The sequence below is a fragment of the Gopherus flavomarginatus genome, chromosome 3, assembly GCF_025201925.1.
Source record: "Gopherus flavomarginatus isolate rGopFla2 chromosome 3, rGopFla2.mat.asm, whole genome shotgun sequence".
Taxonomy (NCBI): Eukaryota; Metazoa; Chordata; order Testudines; family Testudinidae; genus Gopherus; species Gopherus flavomarginatus.
In genome coordinates this window covers 282,807,902-282,823,756 of record NC_066619.1, presented here as the reverse complement: position 1 = coordinate 282,823,756, position 15,855 = coordinate 282,807,902, and the positions used below count along the sequence as shown (strand labels likewise).

Below are 15,855 nucleotides of genomic sequence, written 5' to 3'. Positions count from 1 at the left end.
AGGGAGGCGGCCGTCCCCACCGGCGGCTCCTCGTCCCGGCACGGGGCGCCCCTGACAACCCTTCCCCCCACCCCCTCCTCGTCTCGGGACACCCCGATACGGCCCCGCCCCTCACGCGCACGAAATGGCGGCGGTACCTGCTCGAAGCGGGGCTTCCCCAGCTGGAAAGGGGGATACTCCGCCGGCTCCGCCATTCCCCTCACACCCCGCAAGCGCCACCACTTTAAACGGCCTCCGCCGCCGCCGCGTCCGGCCCCCCGCCTCGCCGCCGCTCCTATTGGACGCGGCCAACCGCAGCCCCGCGAGGCATGCTGGGGGATGGAGTTTTTTTCCCCAGACGAGAGGCATGATGGGAAATATAGTTTTAGCGGGCGGGGAGTAAGGTCTCATGGGAAATGTAGTCTCAGCCTGGCGAGGCACGATGGGAAATGTAGTTTAGAACTAATGCATCCTGGGGAATGTAGTTTGGGAAATTGAGGCGGGGGCACCTCTCTTCAAAGACTTATCCCTCCCACTCGTATTTCAAGTAGTGAAAGGGGGATACAGCACCACACAGGTTTAGCCTGCCCATAGATGGAGATAAAGGCAGGGCCAGGCCAAACCTGATTGGGTCCTATGACGCCCAGGCCTCTGCCTTGGGTCCTATGTTTGAGATCTGCCCCTTGCCACTGCTGGGCAGCCCTGCATGCAGAAAACATTCGTTTCAAGCAGGACCGTGGCTTTACAAAAATGGTTTTGGGTCAGGGGAAAGCAGGAACATGGTAGGATTTTTTATTTATTTTGTTAAGAGCAATCCCAAGGATTCACAAACCTCACCCCTTTCTGCTCCAACTACATGGCCCATTGCTTGGGCCTGCCTTCTCTAATACATACATATCAACATGAATATTTTGAAAAAAAAAACTCTATGCTTAACAAGATTTCACTGCACACATTGCAGTCTCTAGGGAGAGACTAAAAGACCAAACACTACCTACCAGCTGTTAGTTACACTGCTTAGTCATAGAAATGTAGGGCTGGAAAAGGCCTGGAGATCATCCAGTCCACCTCCCCTCCCACTGAGGCAGGATTAAGTATACGAGACTGTTGCTAAGAGGTGTTTGTCTAACCTCTTCTCAAAAACCTCCTAGGAGAGGGATTCCTCAACCTCCACAGATAACATGTGCCAGCACTTAACTATCCTTACAGCTGTAAAATTTTCCCTAATATTCACCCCAAATCACCCTTGCTACAAATTAAGCAGATGGCTTCTTCTCCTACTCTCAGTGGAGAACAAGTGATCAGGACACTCTTTATAACCACCTTTTATGTATTTGATAAAATAGCATATATACTCATTCATAAGCCAAATATTTTTGGTAAAAAGGTGACAGCAAAGATTAGGGGTTGGCTTATAAATGGGTCTACACCAAAATGTGATGATTTTAAACTCTATGGAATAATTGAATTGAATATCTAATACATGGTCATTTTGTTTACCTGGAACGGCTGCAGGCATGGAGCCCCTCAGCTTCCATTCCCCTAGAACGGCAAACCATAGCCACTGGGAACTGAGGGGCTCAGTGCCTGTGAATGCTCCAGGTAAACAAAACGTCCAGGCCCGCTAGATGCTTACCCTAACGGGCCGGGAACCAAAGTTTGCCAACCCCTGAAATATAGGGTCGGCTTATGAAACGGTCATATGGTGTTTGCTATTTTTACCTAACCATCTTGGTGGGTCAGCTTATAAACAAACGAGCTAATGAACGAGAATATGCGGTATACCTCCCCTTCATTTTTCTAGACCAAACCTTTCCTTAAAGCTCTTGTTTTCTAAACCTCTTATTTGCATCACTCTCTTCTGGTCTCTCTAATTTAGCCTCATCTTTCTTAAAGAGTGGAGCCAAAAACAGTCACAGTACTCCAGGGAAGAACTCACCACTGCTGAGTAAAGCAGCACCCTACTTAAAGTGTCAGTGGAAAGCACTCATATACTATGGTGATGAGCATGATATAAGAACCTATACAGAATGAGGAAAGAGGCATTGTGGGAAATACAGGATTTCCTTTTAGGTAAAGAGGATTGCAGCTTCTTCACTGAAGGAGAAAACCATACACCAAGAGAGGCTAGAGCACAACCCTACTCATCGATTGCTATTGAGTCACACATCCAACTGTCTGGAATTTAGGAGGCAGCACCTTGTCCAAAGATTTTCTTTAAAAGCAATGAAGAACGTTGTGCTAGTCATGCTCTGCTGCGACAAGTCTTACACTACTGCCTCACAACAGACAACCCCCTCCTTTTCATGCTGTCTGTACGTTTGTTTATATATATATATATATATATATATATATATATATATATAATGTTCCATTCTATGCATCTGAAGAAGTGGACTGTAGCCCACGAAATCTTATGCTCTAATAAATGTGTTAATCTCTAAGGTGCCACAAGTACTCCTGTTCTTCTTACAACAGAGAAGGACAGCATTTGCCCCATTACAGCATCACAGGACCATGGGACCTAGGAGCTTTCCATGGGATAAAACCTGTTACAGTCCTGGTTCTGCTACCTACTATGATGTTCATAGCACCCTGAGTTTACTTGATGCCGTACAGCACAGTTGCTGAATTGGACCGGAATAGACACAAGCCTTTGGTACAACACAACTACCACACTCAGCATGCAAAGTGATTATAGCAGAAACCCTTCACAGCAGAGCCCCTGACTATTTTTCAGAGGACTTTCAAGAATCACCTGTAGGAGATACCACTCTTTCCCCTTCCTCACAAAGTTACCTCTTCTCACCCTCTCCATTGTTTTCTTTCCTTAAAACAAAAAGGCCCAATGTGTTTAGCTACCAACATGGCTCCAACAGCAATGGGCCGCCAAGATGATCAGAGAACCCAGAGCGCTGAGAGTATCTCTGCTTCTTGGAGCAAACACACTGTTTTGGCAAACTCATTTGCACCATTAAGGGCTCTTTCTCCATGCTATGTGATTGGTTGCATCCAAATGCTGACTGCCCAATTCTCAGTGACAGAGATGTGACAGCAGAGTAAGCACAGTGAGACATGGATGCCACAGTACCGGGGAATCTTCTACTGATTGACAGGTATTTCCATTAACTTTAAAGACACTGGTTGAGCAAATGCAAATACACAGGGAGGTGCTAGACCAGCTTGCGGAACAAAAACAAACTGAAGATTCATGAGTTTTCTTTGGGAATTTATAGCTTGCAGAACACTGGAAACCCATCAGCTGACATTGTCCTTTAAAATAGGTGATACAGCAAGAAGATTGAAAATGCAGATGAACACTGGATCTAGCACCTCAGTTTCATAATTCAGAATAATAGACAACACCAAAGTTTGGGTGAGAGGGACAAATCTGGGTCTACATGACGCACTCGCTAGTTTATAGAGCAAAAAGCACAAGGGGGAATATAGCAATCTACAGATAGCTGAAGAAACTTAAGAGGACAGGAATCAATTATGTGCAGAATAGTAACAGGCCAAGAACTATGCTGGAGACAAAGATCAAGTGGGGAATACAGGTGGGAGAGCAAGGAAGACTTGGAGAGCAGCAGAGGAGAGCTGAGTGGGAAAGAGAGCTTGGTCAGAAAATGGGCTTTACCCCAATGGAATATTTAAATGCAAATGGAGGGGGGATATGAAGGGAGGCACCTTTAGTCAAAGTTTCAATAGAAAAGTTTGACTTTTCAATCAAAATATCTTGAGTCAGAAATGTTGCCGGGGTGTCTCATGCTGCCATTCTCCTCTGCAGGCTAAAGTCCCTGGTTGGACTGTATCTCCCATGATGCACCATGGTTTCTCCTCATGGTGAGGGGCAGCAGTTGCATCATAGTCTAGCTGCAGAATCCAACTTCTAGATGACACTGTTGACATGAGGAAAGTGAACTACAACTCCCACAAAGCACTGTGGCAGGCTATCTGAATCAAAATATGTCAATTTTCAGTCAAAATATTTTGGGTTTTGAAACTGTTTTAAATGAAAATTTGAATTTTCCACAGAAAGCAGAGAGTTTTTCTGAAAAATTCTTTGCTCAAAAACCTAATTTACTGTTAAACAAGCAAGCAAACATACAAACAAAACACACAAAATGTCTATACCAGAGAATGGACAGCATGTGTAGCACATGGGAGGTATGTAGGGTTGCCAACTTTGTAATATTTAAAACCTGGACACTCCTGCAGCAGTGCTGAAACTTCCCCTGCCCCTCCTCTTCCCTTTGAGGCTCTGCCCTTGCCCCTGCCCCGCCTCTTCTCCCTGAGACCTTGCCCCCATTTGCTCTTCTTCTCCCTGACCCTCCTCATCTGAGTAGGGAGGGACTTGCCTGTGGAGCCCAGAGCTTCAGCTGCCCAATGCAGATAAGAGGCTGGCACCGGTAATGACCTGGCTCCTCCCCTACCCACAGTAACTGGACTTTTGTCAGATCTACTTACCTGACACCCAGACACTGCCAGGTCCCCTTTGCGACGGGTCTTTCTGGTCAAAAACCGGGCACTTGGCCACCCTAGAGGTATGGCAGGTTAGGAGGCTCCTCCAGACAGGTCTTGGTCAGCCCAGACCTACACTTCACTCAGTCTTCTCCCTAGCAAAATCCTTCCCCAGCTCCCAACTAGTGCTCGTTGCACAATCCACCTCTCCTATCCTAAAATCATCCAGTTTCCAGGCATCGTAAAATCATAGAAATGAAAGGCTGGAAGGGACCTCAAGAAGCTCATGTCCAGCCCCTGAGCTGAGGCAGGACCAAGTAAAACTAGACCATCCCTGACAGGTGTATGTCCAAACTGTTCTTAAAAACCTCCAGTGATGGGGATTCCACAACCTCCCTTGGAAGCCTGTTCCAGACCTTGTGGTGGACTCAGCCCTTTTGTGCAGTTTCAGTTAGAAGGACACTGTCAAGTTAATAATCCCATTATCTCTTCTTGCATTGCACTGTCATCACTGTTTTATTACTGACAGCAGCTTTGTCTGTCCATTCACGGAGTTCTTATCTAACACCCATCACCATGTGGAGGCTCTTAATGCCTGTTGCTCCTTCTCCCTCTCCTGCTTCTGAAACGCTTCTCTCTCCCCCCACATGGAACATCCTCCTCAAATCTGGTTGGAAGACAACAGAAAACTCTGCTCAAATCTAACTGACCTATCAAGAGGCACACATACTTTACTAAGGAAGCATGTCATTTTATGATAGTCACCCTCATCTTTCCTGTCCTTTTCGACCACTGGTGTTGTGTCTGAGTTTAAGTTAGATGATCTTTGGGGTAAGGACTAGGTCTTTGATTTTTTCCACAGAAAGTATCTGGTATATATTTGGGTCCTCAAAGACAGCAGCAATATTACTTTTTTTTTTAAAGAAGGTCCTTGCCACTGTTACAAGGAGCATCAGAGATCATTAAAAGGAAGAATTTTACATACACTGAAGTCTGATCCTGCAAAAGTTACTCACCAAAGCCAAGCCAGTAAAATCAATAGGACTGCTCAGATAAATGAGGATCATCAGAGTTGCCAACTCTCATGATTTTGTCAGGAGTCTCATGATAATTATTGTTTTCCTTAAAGCTGCAGCTCCTGGAGTCAAGTGGATATGTGGTGATTTCCACTTTCATTGTTAAAGAAAAAGTAGGTTTCTAGCCCTTGTGGCTGTAGAGAAAGCTTCAAAATGTGACTCCGCTGCACCCTAAAGGCTCAATAAGCAGAAGGCAAATAAAAAAAGACCCCCAAATCTATGATTTTTACATAATCTTATGATTTTAAAAGACAATTCATCATTTTTGAACATTTTGGGATTGGCGATACTGGATTACTCAGTTTAGAAAGAACTAAAGGATCCAGGCTCTGAAGCCTCATGTAAACAGACAAGTTTTATTTCTTATAACTACACTAGCTTCCTGTGTGGACACTTATTCTGGCATAAGAGGGACTTTCTTCAGTTCTATCTTAAATCCCTCCTAACATAAAATAAACCAAAAGCAGCCACTCATACCAGAATTCGCGTCCGCACAGGAGGTTTTACCAATATAACTAGATGGGTACAATCTAAGGGTTGAATTTAAACCAAAAAGTTTCCTGTGTAGGCAAGGCTTAACTCCCCCAGCACCAGCTGTCTGTTTAGTTTGTCCTTTTCTCTCAGTTTGAATGGGTAGAGGGGAACCAACTAGTGAGTTTTTCTGTGGCTTCTACTCAATTTCGGGTTCTCAGGCAGTAGCCCCTGGCATGGCATTTGGGTTGGGAACTGTCACCAGTGGACTTAAAAAAACAAACAAACCCACAATGGAAACATTACGAAGGTAAAAATCAGCAGAAAAGTTCCTATTTCTGCAAAATCTAAAGCATGCAGCAAGCTTGACCCTTAAATAACTGACTTTATGAAAAGCTTCATCTGCAGCAAGATGCCCTGCATTGGCAGAACCAAGGACTAACTGACTTAGGCTCCAATCTTGCAAAGAGACTTGTGCTGTGCTTAACGTTTTGCCTACCGAGTAGCCCTATTGAAATTAAGCCAAAAATGTCTTTTCTCTCCAACTTGAAGGATCGAATTTGCCTCCAGCTTGCCTAATTACTTTTGCTCCACACCCAACAACTTGGATTGCTCCTGCAGCAGACAACCTCCCCAGTAATTTCAGGCTCTCTTTACTTAGTGTGGTCTTCTGGGGGGCCAGTGTTCTGCCATCCCTGACCCCGCACAATAACGTGCTGCACACTTCCTCCCAAACCAGTCTATGCTATCAGTGCTAACACGATACATCTAAACAGGTGCCAAGATAGAGAAGAGAAAATGATCCCACTGGATGAAAAACAAACTAGGATTATGGATAACTAAACACCTCTGTTTGAGCAGCAAAGTCATCTACCAAAGCTTAAAGGGAATTTAAAAAAAAAATCTAAAGGGATGAGGAAAGTCATGAATAGAAACCTGGGCCTTGAAAAGAAAAACAAAGGATTGATAAAACAACAGGTGGAGGAGATTAGAAGAGAGAAGCTGGAAGCTCTCATGTAGAGGAAAAAGCTCAGCTGGGGACTGGTCTTGTGCAAAGCAGAGGCCCAGTGCAATCTAGGTCTTTTAGTGGAATAATGGTATTAGGGCTTTAATTCACAGTCAGACCCGGGATGCCAAAACACACTTGGGTGTCACTCAAAGCATTACAGGACAACCCCCCACCCTCCCCCTCAGACCTCTAATGCCCTCTTTGTTTGGTAAATTCTGCTCATTGCAGGATGGCTGGAAATAGATCCTCCCCCTTTCCAATATGCCTCTGTTTTAACAGGTGTGCTGGGATCCATGTTTATACTGAACCCTGACCTCAGCTCAAACACAGACTTAATGCTGATAATGATGGCAGCTTAAAGAGTATTTGACAATATCTGTTTTCCAAAAGGGCTTTTGAATCACCATCGCAATTTCCCTTTCCTCCCCTTACAGAGAGGCCGGTTGTCACAAAACATGCTGCACTCTGGCCTCTTCTGCAAAACACTGGAGAAGCACAAAGTCCTCTATGCCCTCCCCAAGATGTAAAACCAGACGCTGAAATGCTCCCACTAGACAGAGTCCTCGATACATAATGCACCTACACAGTTTTGCAATTAGCATCCGCAGTTTGGATTATTTGACTGTCTTTCCTTCAAAAGGACGAGTTCATTCACCCCTTTCAACAGCAGCAGAAAACATTCGTTTTTAGACTCAACTGAGGTATGAAATTGAAGCCACTGTCTTGGTTTCCATCACATTCATGTGCCTTTATGGATAAGGAATGAACTAGCACTCTCCTTCGAAAGTCCCCACATTAACATAGCAGCACTGGAATAACAGAAACAGCTGTCACTATGCTGGCAAGCGTCTCCATTCTTAGATGCCATTTTCATTCAGCCAAAGCTTTAGCTTGTCAGACTGGAAGTTTAGAAAGAGAAGATGCAATTTACCTCTGCATATTTCCTACGACCTAGACCTGGGTGTCCCCACTCTCCTAGAGGTGAATATGGTAAGTTCCCACCTTTGTTGTTCCTAAAGAAACTTTTATGCAAAGCAGGGCATCTAAAAAGCAAGAGACGAGGGCGGCAGCTACTGAAACAAAAAGGTGGTCAGATTTTGAAAAATGGGTGCTCAGAAATCAGGCGCCTAAATAAGTGGCTTGGTTGCAAAGGAAGCAGCGAGCTAGTGACATTTATAATGGCCCTTCTACACACTGGCCCACCAGTTGCCTCTGGGCTTGTCAAGCCAAACAGGACCTACCAGTACCCACTCATCATTAGGCTCTGCTATAGGAACCCAATGTACCTTTACATTTGAGCCTCCTTTATCAGGGGTTTAGCAGCATGAAGCCACAATGAACCACATGGACAGGAAGTGAAGCATACCTTTTCCAACTGAAGCTGCAGGTGGGAACATCGGCAGAGAGAATACAGTTGCTGAATTTGGCCAGAACATAGCTTCAGATTCTAAGGCCAGAAGGGACCGTTGTGAACGTATTGTCTGCCCTCCCGTATAACACTGGCCATACCCCTATTCTCATGAAGAGAGTGTCACTTATTGGATCTTCAGTTACAAATCATCAGGCACTTCCGCAGCACTGCTCCTTTACAGGGTCACAAATCCAGTAGAAACTCGTCTTCTGCATCGCCAGCCCACTGTTGTCCTTCTCTGGGGCTCATCCAAGACCTGCCCCAGTCTCATGCTGTGCAGTGTGGGAGATCGGATGGGATGGCTATACACCTCAAACACCGTACCGCAGGTCAAACGCTACAGACGGACAGAAAAATGTTAAAATATTGATGGCAGGGAGGGTTACCTGGCTCAATCTATTCTGCCTGTGTTTGTTCGTGAGCGTGTTAGCAGGAGGCAGGGACTAAGACTGTTCAGCTCCCAAACCTTGTTGTGTAGCAACTTTCTTCTTCAGTTTAACATCTTATGTGAAGTCTGGGGACTGTAACCCCATGAAAGCTTTAAAAACAAGTCTGCTGCCTTAGGGCATGTCTACACTATGTGTTACACCAGTACAGCGGGAGCCACGCCCCTCTAGTGTAGACACTCCTTACAATCAATGGAAGGGGTTTTTCTGTCCATGTAGGTAACCCATCTCCCCAGGGGGTGGTAGCTAGAAATTTTCCATTGACATACCCATGTTTACACTGGGGCTACATTGGCTTAACCACTGCAGTGCATTTTTCACACCCGAGGGATGGAGCGAAGTCAATATAGATTTTAAGTGCAGACGAGGCCTTAAGTAAACATCTTGTCCTTCTACTGCAGGGGGGCTTCTCTTTCTCTAGAGATAAGTGGCCTGCTAGGTACTGGGCTGATGGCATCACATTTCGGGCCCATTAATCTTGTTCATGTCCTTTAGAGCAATTCCTACCGTTTTTAATTAAGTTCTCACTGAGGCCGCAGCATCTTCCAGAACTTCTCTCTCCCTCTCAGAAGTGGTTTTGCCAATACCCGATTGTACACCATTTTGTATTCAAGGGCAGCACCTGATTTCTAAAGGATGGCTCAAAAGAAGGAAGAAGCTGTGCAGTAAGGGACAAAAATAACCATCTACCCGAATCTACCTGGGATCCAGGCTCTGTGCTTCATGGATGCCCCACATGAGCCTGCCTGGGTAGAGCAGACATTTTCAGCTCAGCAGGGATGATCTGTGGGCCAGTAGGGCTGCTTACTATTAAAATGATAGCTCTGCAGTTGGGGTGGAGCCAGATTCTATGTAGCCCTACTCCATCCCTAACACTGCTACCCCTGAATAACTCCAACATGGGCCATCTGATGTCAATTCACCCTCTTCCTTGACAGGGGCATAGGTGGGGACATTACTTTAATGAGATGCTGGATGGATGATGGTGATTTGTTGAGTGTCTCAAAATATGGTTTGTCCCTCCCTCCGGGGAAGAGGGGCTGACTGAAATGAAGAGAAGCAAACACATTTGGGAATACTGTGGAAATGAGAGCAGAGTCTGCCAGCACACCTTGGCTACAATGCCTTGCAACAATTCACCTTTAAGGATATGTCTTCCCTGCTTTTAGTCTTGGTGATCAGCACCCAGGTGAGCCTAGCCCCACCCAGGTGTAAGCAGCCACCGCAAAGCCCCACCTAAGTTACTGTAGGCTCACTTTTGCTGCAGCCACCCCATGCATGGACTTCTGGGGGCACATCCCATGGTTCTGCTGCTAGGATTCTTTCCCAGTGAATTGTGGGAGAATCCACCTGTCCTTCTGGGCAAGCATTTGGAGGACTAGCAACACTCAAGTGATTGAGTCTGTATCCTAACTGCAAAATGGGTGGGTTACTAGCCTGGGTGGGAGTGGGACCTGAGCTCTACACCACACTCCCAGCCTGGACAACCAGCCCAGATTGAAAGCACCATCAAACTCATGAGAGGAGGGCCAGTGTCAACACCCAGCTGGGAGCCCCAGCTAACTGCTGTGAAGACACATCCTAAGTAATCCGTAAGATGGTAGCTGGAAGTTTCAAGCCAGAAGATTCTCAATTGCTGTTTTCCCCACCATGCAACCAAACTGCTGTGCATCACTTGGACAGAAGTGTTAGGCATTAGTTGGGGCTTTCAGTACAGTACTATAAAGTTATCAAGGGTGCACCATTGTAAGTGGGTAGGTTTAAATTGTGATCGATACAGACATGCTGCTCCTGACGCACAGGGACCTCTGTGTGAATGAAAAATAATGGACCCGACTCCTAAAGAGAGGAACTGATAGGAGACCATCATTCTATTTCAGGAAATAAAATAAAGAAGTTAACCAATCACTCAGTTCCCAAGCGCCAATTAGCACGGCCCTTCCCGTCAGTAAATCAGACGTGTCTAGGAACAGTTTGAACAATTTTTATTTTTTTTAAAGTGCTTAAAACGTAAATAACAAGCTCTTTATAAACATTAGTTGCAACTATTAAATCAAGAAACATAAGCAGAACACTTTCCAACTCTGTGACGAATAGGGAAATCAACATACCCCCCAGATTTGAACAGTCTTAACCCTGTTTTTTTGGGTGCATTTCCAACATGTTTATAGCACAGAACATCTTGTTTGTAAAAAAAATACAGTATCATCCAACTCAAATAGACTGGGTTTACAAGACACTGTTCAGTATCCAAATCCCTTCAGGTTTGTTCCAGTTTAAGGTCATCACTGGACATCTCTTCTATACTCCCTTCACCCCTGGCCAGAAGAGAAAATAAAGAAACAGACTGCTTGCTTGATGGGCTTCCTTTTAAAAAAATTTAACTGACCCTATGGGCTGACAACAAAGCGTGGTGCTGCACATCTGCAGAAAAACCCTGCAAAGCAGTTGTGGGGGGAAGAGGTCGACTATACTGGGATGAAAGACAAAGTTACGGGAATGGCCTTGTTTCAAACTGAATAAACAGCCACACTGTTGACAGTGGAAGGTGATCTATACATACTAAAGTCACCTCACCTGCAGGGACGAACCCTCACCAAGACAGTTCCAGCATTAGATTGGTACATAGGGACAATGACGACGTACTTTCAACTCGTTTTTACACAACCGCCTCCTTTAAATACGGATACAGGAGAGGAGCATCAATCGTTTTTAGAACAAATACGTTTCTGTGGTACTCCACTCTCCCCTGCCTCCTTTTTGTAAGACATCTACATTTTAAAATCTTCACTTCAGCCTCTCCAATACATTTTTTTTAGTACCAGATGAAGTTAATTAAATAGCCACTCTGGTTTAACACTCTGGACACTTGTGGTATATTTAACATTCTCTGCTCTGTTATGTGGCGCATAATCACTCGGGGAGAAAGATTTGTAAGGCAGTGGAGAAATGGAGGACAAAACAGTAAATGGGACTTACCAAAGACACCTCTCCTCAAGGATGCCTTTCCCTAACCAACGTTCAATCACAAATGCCTGACTTCTGAACAGTCTAACGGTCAATTAGATGACACCCAACACAGGGGAGGGACAACACCCTCTCAGCCATGACAATCATTCGGTTTGTGTCATACTCCTCACACACTAACTTTGGTTAACTCAGATGCCATGCTGCCCGTGCTGAACCTGCTCCACCAGGAACGCTGAGTCTCCCAAGTGGTTTCTCAGAGCTAGTGTAGAATCAAGGCATGGAGATTTTAAAGCTACTGTATCCACTTGGCAGCGTTTTCAGCTATGTACAACTTTTCACTGAGTGGATTCTTTTGGTGCAAGGTGGTCTGTGGGGTTCAATCCCACAGCAGTGACATACAGAGGGAGGAGGAAAGGAAACACACTTCTCTTTCAACAAGGCCATTGTCCTGGTACAGTTCTTTGTGATGCAGCTCTTCAAGGTTATCTTGACTAGATAAAGTGCCCAACATTCAAGCTTTGAAAAGGCAGAAAACCAACTAAGGCAGAGAGATTTTGTAGATGTGATTAAATCATAACAAAAGGATTAAGAAGCAGCGGATAGGGGGTGCAGAGAGCTCTTTAAAAACACTGGCACTTGTGTGGGTGTGGAAAGCACCTACAATAAGTCAGTCCTCAGGATGAGAAGACTAAACAAAATCCTACAAGAAAGACTATCCAAGAGAGCAATTAATTGGCTCTAGAGGCCGTCCAGGGATCAAGCCAACAGGAGGAACGGTTTGGTACCAGGCAGCATGATCTGGTCTCGTATGTTTCTGCTGCATGGTACACTGGAAGAACAGTGAAATGCTGGCAGTCCCCCATTGGTGAGTTGTGCCACCCCAGGGAAGCTGGTATATTTCAGAGGACAGACAGAACAGGGTAGGCATCTTTTATAAACAGGCTGCCGAAAAGCCAGTGTGGACACATTTATTCTCAGAGATGAAATACTACCGATTTCCCTCCTCTATAATGCCCATCTGACACAGGCCTCCATATTCCAGCTCACCTGTCTTTGACCATGCCCTCCCTTCCACACCCTGGTGTGGTAGGTTTAGTTGCACAATTGTTTTTACGCAAATTTTGCCTCCTTAATCCAGACTGGATGCAACTCCTCCTCAAATAAAAGGAAGACCTTTTCCAAGAGGCATACAACCAGGAAAGGGACCTGGCTCTCACTTCAGGGGAACCTTTTGATTGTATGTGCAAAGAGAAGCTCTTGGTATTTGAACTTGTATGAAGAAAAAAAGCTGGATACATTTCTTAAAACCCTAAACTGTACAATATAAAAACATACCCCCACCCTCCCCGAGACACATGCACACAAACAACAATGCAGGCAGACAAGTGCGAACCCCAGACTTCCTATCAGAAACAAAGGCAAATAGGACCAAAATGCTCATGGCCAGAAATCCTCAATTACTGTAATATCAGATCCCTTTTTAAAACCTCTTCACCCATCAACACGCTGCCTCCTGTTCCAAAAGCTCTCTCCTCCCTGGCAGACTCACGCTTCCATTAGGCATGACTCTCTAACAGGTTCTAGCACTAGCTTTATTTACCCAGGCACCATTGACCTTGGCACATACACCTTGTATTACTATCATTCTGGAAAACCTCATTTACACCAGCCTTACATAAAAGCGTTCCACCCCCGGAACACAAAGAGACTTGCTCACCTTTTGCCCAGGATGGTTGGTTTTATCTGCCTTAAAAAACCAAACAAACCCACCCCCAACTTACCTGAGCCTGGGGGCAAGTAGAATTTTGCAAGGCTGGGCTAGGTAAGGACAATGGTACATTGGCTTGCAGGCTGGGTTTAAAGAATCAACCATTTTAGCAGGAAACTGCCCTTATTCTATTACAAAAGGCACAACTTTCCAAAGTCGCTTTTAATACATTTAAACAGGTAACAGTGAAAGAATGTGAAAAAGGCTTAAAAACTCCAGGGGCTCCAGTGGAAACAATGGCCCTATGCCAGTCTGAGGACACTGAAGTCCAAGTTGAGTTAGGTGCCAGGCCCTGTCCTCACCGTCTCGATGGGATAACATGGCCGCTTCTTCACCTGCAAGAGGACCTGCCACCCAATGCCTTGATGGAGCAGAGAGAAGAAACTGACACGTTAAAAGCCAAAATGGAAGACAACAGCAACTTCTGTCCCCGCACAAGTGCACATCAGAACCAGCAACTATGATGTTTTTTTTACTGTGGCCAGGTATACCACTCATAGTCAAGCCTCGGACTCACATTTGCAGCTACTAAACCAACCAGCCAACGAGGAGCTTGTTCATTGAGGCCCCAAAATCTAGTGCTACATATACACCTCCTGAGAGTGCTGGCCCAGTGAAACATCCAGGTACTGGCACAAGACTTAAGAGTCTTGATGTCAAAATAGATGGGAGAAAGCCCTAAACATAATGTTAATCCTGGGGGTATTTTAGAGTGGTGAATTGCTACTTTATTACAGATTGTATCTGTCTGGCGTCTGGCTAAAAGGGCTGTCATGCACGCAGACAGGGCTGAGCAGTCACACTCTAGCTTCTGTTTCTTACGGCATCTTCCAGGCTTATTAAAAAAAGACACATACAAAGAAGTAGGCAAGTAGTGTCAAGGGCCATGGTGGTTTCAAACACTCCCTGTAAACATGGAAAGAGGCGTATAATGAGATAATACTGTGCAGAAATATCAGCTGTGACTGATGCTAACAAGAGTCCACAGTGTGTGCCTGCAGCACACACATCGGTGCTGGATAAGGTGGCTTTGTGAAGGAAGTTCTATGGGACAGATGCTGCATGAACATCAACAGACTCCTTCCCTGGAAGCCCTGGGGATGAATTTCTGTTGTGAGCTGGGTAAGGAAGAATTGGTTGTGTCACAGAGGCAAACGTGCAGTAAAGTTACCAACGCAGCTCGTGCTCCAGCACTGACACATGCTTAGTTGCACTCAGCCAATTTCATCAGTGACACTTCTTGTCTCATCTCCCATATGGCCAGGGACTTAGTGCTCAGAGAGGAGCCTGCTAATTGGATGGGGAACCCTTTCCTATGGGCTGGCAAAGAAACGGTTCCCATCGAAATACAAAAGAGAGGTGAAGCTAGACCTCCCTTTCGCCCCTTGCCACGCTGGCATGCACAGCAACATGGGGAAGAGCCACACACTTGTGATTTTCAGGTGCCACACGTAAGGTTCCTCAGCTGTGGCAGCAGCGATTCAGAGAACTTTCTAGCAAGCCAGGACACCCCATTTCTGGGAGACCAGGGTCATTTGGGAACATGGGCACGGCCGGTAGCTTGAAGTCAGGGGCTAGATGGCACATTTCCAGTTCTCAGACATCCACTTCCATGGACTCCTTACAGCTTTGGCAAGAGATGTTCCTGAACCATGCTGCCACGCCATGGGAGAGAAGTCCAGTTCCTGGGCTGGGCACTGCAGTGTTCTATGCTCCGATGTGGTTGTTTCCTGGAGCTAGAGCACATTTATTAGGCGATACAGCTAGTCTTTACTGAAAGACCCTCAGGGAATTTGTATGGGCCACCAGAGCCCTCTTGGGTTTCACTTGTAAGAGGTGGGGACAGCGTGTATTGCAGGGGCAGAATCAGGTGTCTTTGGCGTGTTTATTCCAGGAGTGCTGGGGGCAAGTGATGCCAAGGAGATCTCTGAAAAGAAGTTACTTGCTGGTCGTGTTTTTTTCTAGGGGGATCTGAAGGAGGGTGGGAGACTGTTCCATGATGCGCACCAGCAGCTGGTCAATGTAGTTCTCCAGTTCATGGACGTGCTCCTCCTTCCTGCTCAGCTCTTTCTCCCTCTGCAGCAGCAGCTGGATGAGTTCGTCATGGGTCAGGTGATAATACTTGGCAGACTGGTCCGGCAGAGCAGCATCCTATAGCAGAAACAAAAGGAAGCAGGCCTGGTGAGCTTAAATGACCCTCTCTGTACCTTGCAAAATACACCTGCAAACTGCATGCACGGTAAGTAACTGAACCTAGCTTGTGA

At 45.7% G+C, this 15,855-nt stretch overlaps 2 protein-coding genes across 5 annotated transcripts in view; both read right to left on the bottom strand.

The window, feature by feature from the left end:
• The window catches only part of SFXN5 (sideroflexin 5), a 176,150-nt gene extending 175,896 nt beyond the window's left edge, over positions 1-254 (bottom strand). Inside the window, exon 1 of one of the 2 annotated variants that reach the window (XM_050943416.1) lies at positions 138-254. In XM_050943416.1, the coding sequence (XP_050799373.1) occupies positions 138-194 (57 nt within the window). In that variant the 5' untranslated portion in view covers positions 195-254. The remainder of the gene's footprint in view (positions 1-137) is intronic. The other variant, XM_050943415.1, reaches the window with a different exon arrangement.
• A 10,567-nt stretch (positions 255-10,821) lies between these two features.
• The window catches only part of RAB11FIP5 (RAB11 family interacting protein 5), a 111,741-nt gene continuing 106,707 nt past the window's right edge, over positions 10,822-15,855 (bottom strand). For all 3 annotated transcript variants that reach the window (XM_050943293.1, XM_050943294.1, XM_050943295.1), the window contains exon 6: positions 10,822-15,742. In XM_050943293.1, coding sequence (XP_050799250.1) covers positions 15,530-15,742 — 213 coding nt within the window. In that variant the 3' untranslated portion in view covers positions 10,822-15,529. The remainder of the gene's footprint in view (positions 15,743-15,855) is intronic.